At 42.1% G+C, this 1575-nt stretch overlaps 1 protein-coding gene across 1 annotated transcript in view; it reads left to right on the top strand.

The window, feature by feature from the left end:
- The window catches only part of LOC105542973 (puromycin-sensitive aminopeptidase), a 122511-nt gene that overhangs the window by 94686 nt on the left and 26250 nt on the right, over positions 1-1575 (top strand). Inside the window, exon 14 of the mRNA XM_011984696.1 lies at positions 830-893. Within this exon, the coding sequence (XP_011840086.1) occupies positions 830-893 (64 nt within the window). The remainder of the gene's footprint in view (positions 1-829; positions 894-1575) is intronic.

Here is a 1575-nt window from a genome sequence, read left to right as displayed (position 1 = left end):
AGCCTCCCGAGTAGCTGGGACTACAGGCGCCCGCCACGGTGCCTGGCTAATTTTTTTATATTTTTTTATTAGAGACGGGGTTTCACAGTGTTAGCCAGGATGGTCTCGATCTCCTGACCTTGTGATCCACTCACCCGGCCTCCCAAAGTGCTGGGATTACAGGTGTGAGCCACCGTGTCCGGCCAACTCTTAACTCTTTTAAGAATAGGAAAGCTGTGTAACATATCTTGATTATGATCTGTTTCTCACTTTACATTCCCCAAATTTAAATATTTTTGCTCTAATTCTGAATCAATGTAAAAGCTTTCAACTTTTTCAAGGACATCTGTGTGATATATAACTGATTATATATATAATTAGTTTCTAGTGTTAACGTTCATTAATAGTTTCCCTATGGCATCAAAGTGGCCGTTGCTTTCTCACTTAAATTTTTTCTTAGTTTTTCAATTCTATTTCTTGTAGTAAGTTTGTCCATGTAGCTCATTAGCCCAATTTTACATTTGATTTAGGTGATCTTAAGTCTGTTTTATCTTGTGTTATTTGAAATCCAGGATGTGGTAACTAATAAATGACACAAATGACTGCATATTGTTGAAGTGTTTTGTAAACATATGTACTTACCATTGTTGCCTCTGGTGTTTTAGTTATTTGGACTTTTCTCTGTAGTATTACCGTCTTCATCACAATTGTACTTTGTATACTCATGAGACATTTGGTTGTGCTAGTTCCAGTATTTGTCACAGAAATGTTGTCTCCCTCCTCTTCAAAAACAAAAACAAAAACCCCAAACGGTGTCAGTACTATTACAGCCTTTGTTTTGCTTCTTTAGGTAGAAGATGACAGATTATTGAGATTGTCCCAAAAGAAGTTCTGTGCCGGTGGATCATATGTTGGTAGGTAAATGGCTGTAAGTGGGATATGATTGATGAATTTGGATATTAACTAATACCAGTAGTATTCCAACTAATAGGAAATTTTTCTTTTGTTTTGAGAAGGAGTCTCACTCTGTCGCCCAGGCTGGAGTGCCATGGCATGATCTTGGCTCACTGCAACCTCCACCTCCTGGGTTCAAGCAATTCTCCTGCCTCAGCCTCCCTAGTAGCTGGGATTACAGGCGTCTGCCATCACGCCCGGGTAATTTTTGTGTTTTAGTAGAGACAGGGTTTCACCATGTTGGTCAGGCTGGTCTTGAACTCCTGACCTGAAGTGATCCACCCACCTCAGCTTCCCAAAGTGCTGGGATTACAGGCGTGAGCCACTGTGCCCAGCTGAAAATTTTTAAGTTTTAATATAATTAAATAAAAGCAAGATGATGATATTAGAACAAAAAATGAAATTTAGGGCCGGGCACGGTGGCTTACGCCTGTAATCCCAGCACTTTGGGAGGCTGAGATGGGCGGATCGCCAGAGGTCAGGGGTTCGAGACCAGCCTGGCCAACATGGTGAAACTATGTCTCTACTAAAAATACAAAACAGCTGGGCGTGGTGGCAGGCACCTGTAGTCCCAGCTACTCAGGAGGCTGAGGCAGGAGAATCGCTTGAACCTGGGAGGCGGAGGTTGCAGTGAGCCGAGAT

Source organism: Mandrillus leucophaeus, unplaced genomic scaffold, assembly GCF_000951045.1.
Source record: "Mandrillus leucophaeus isolate KB7577 unplaced genomic scaffold, Mleu.le_1.0 Scaffold272, whole genome shotgun sequence".
NCBI lineage: Eukaryota > Metazoa > Chordata > Mammalia > Primates > Cercopithecidae > Mandrillus > Mandrillus leucophaeus.
Note: the sequence above shows the minus strand (reverse complement) of the source record. Positions and strands in the feature narration are given on the sequence as shown.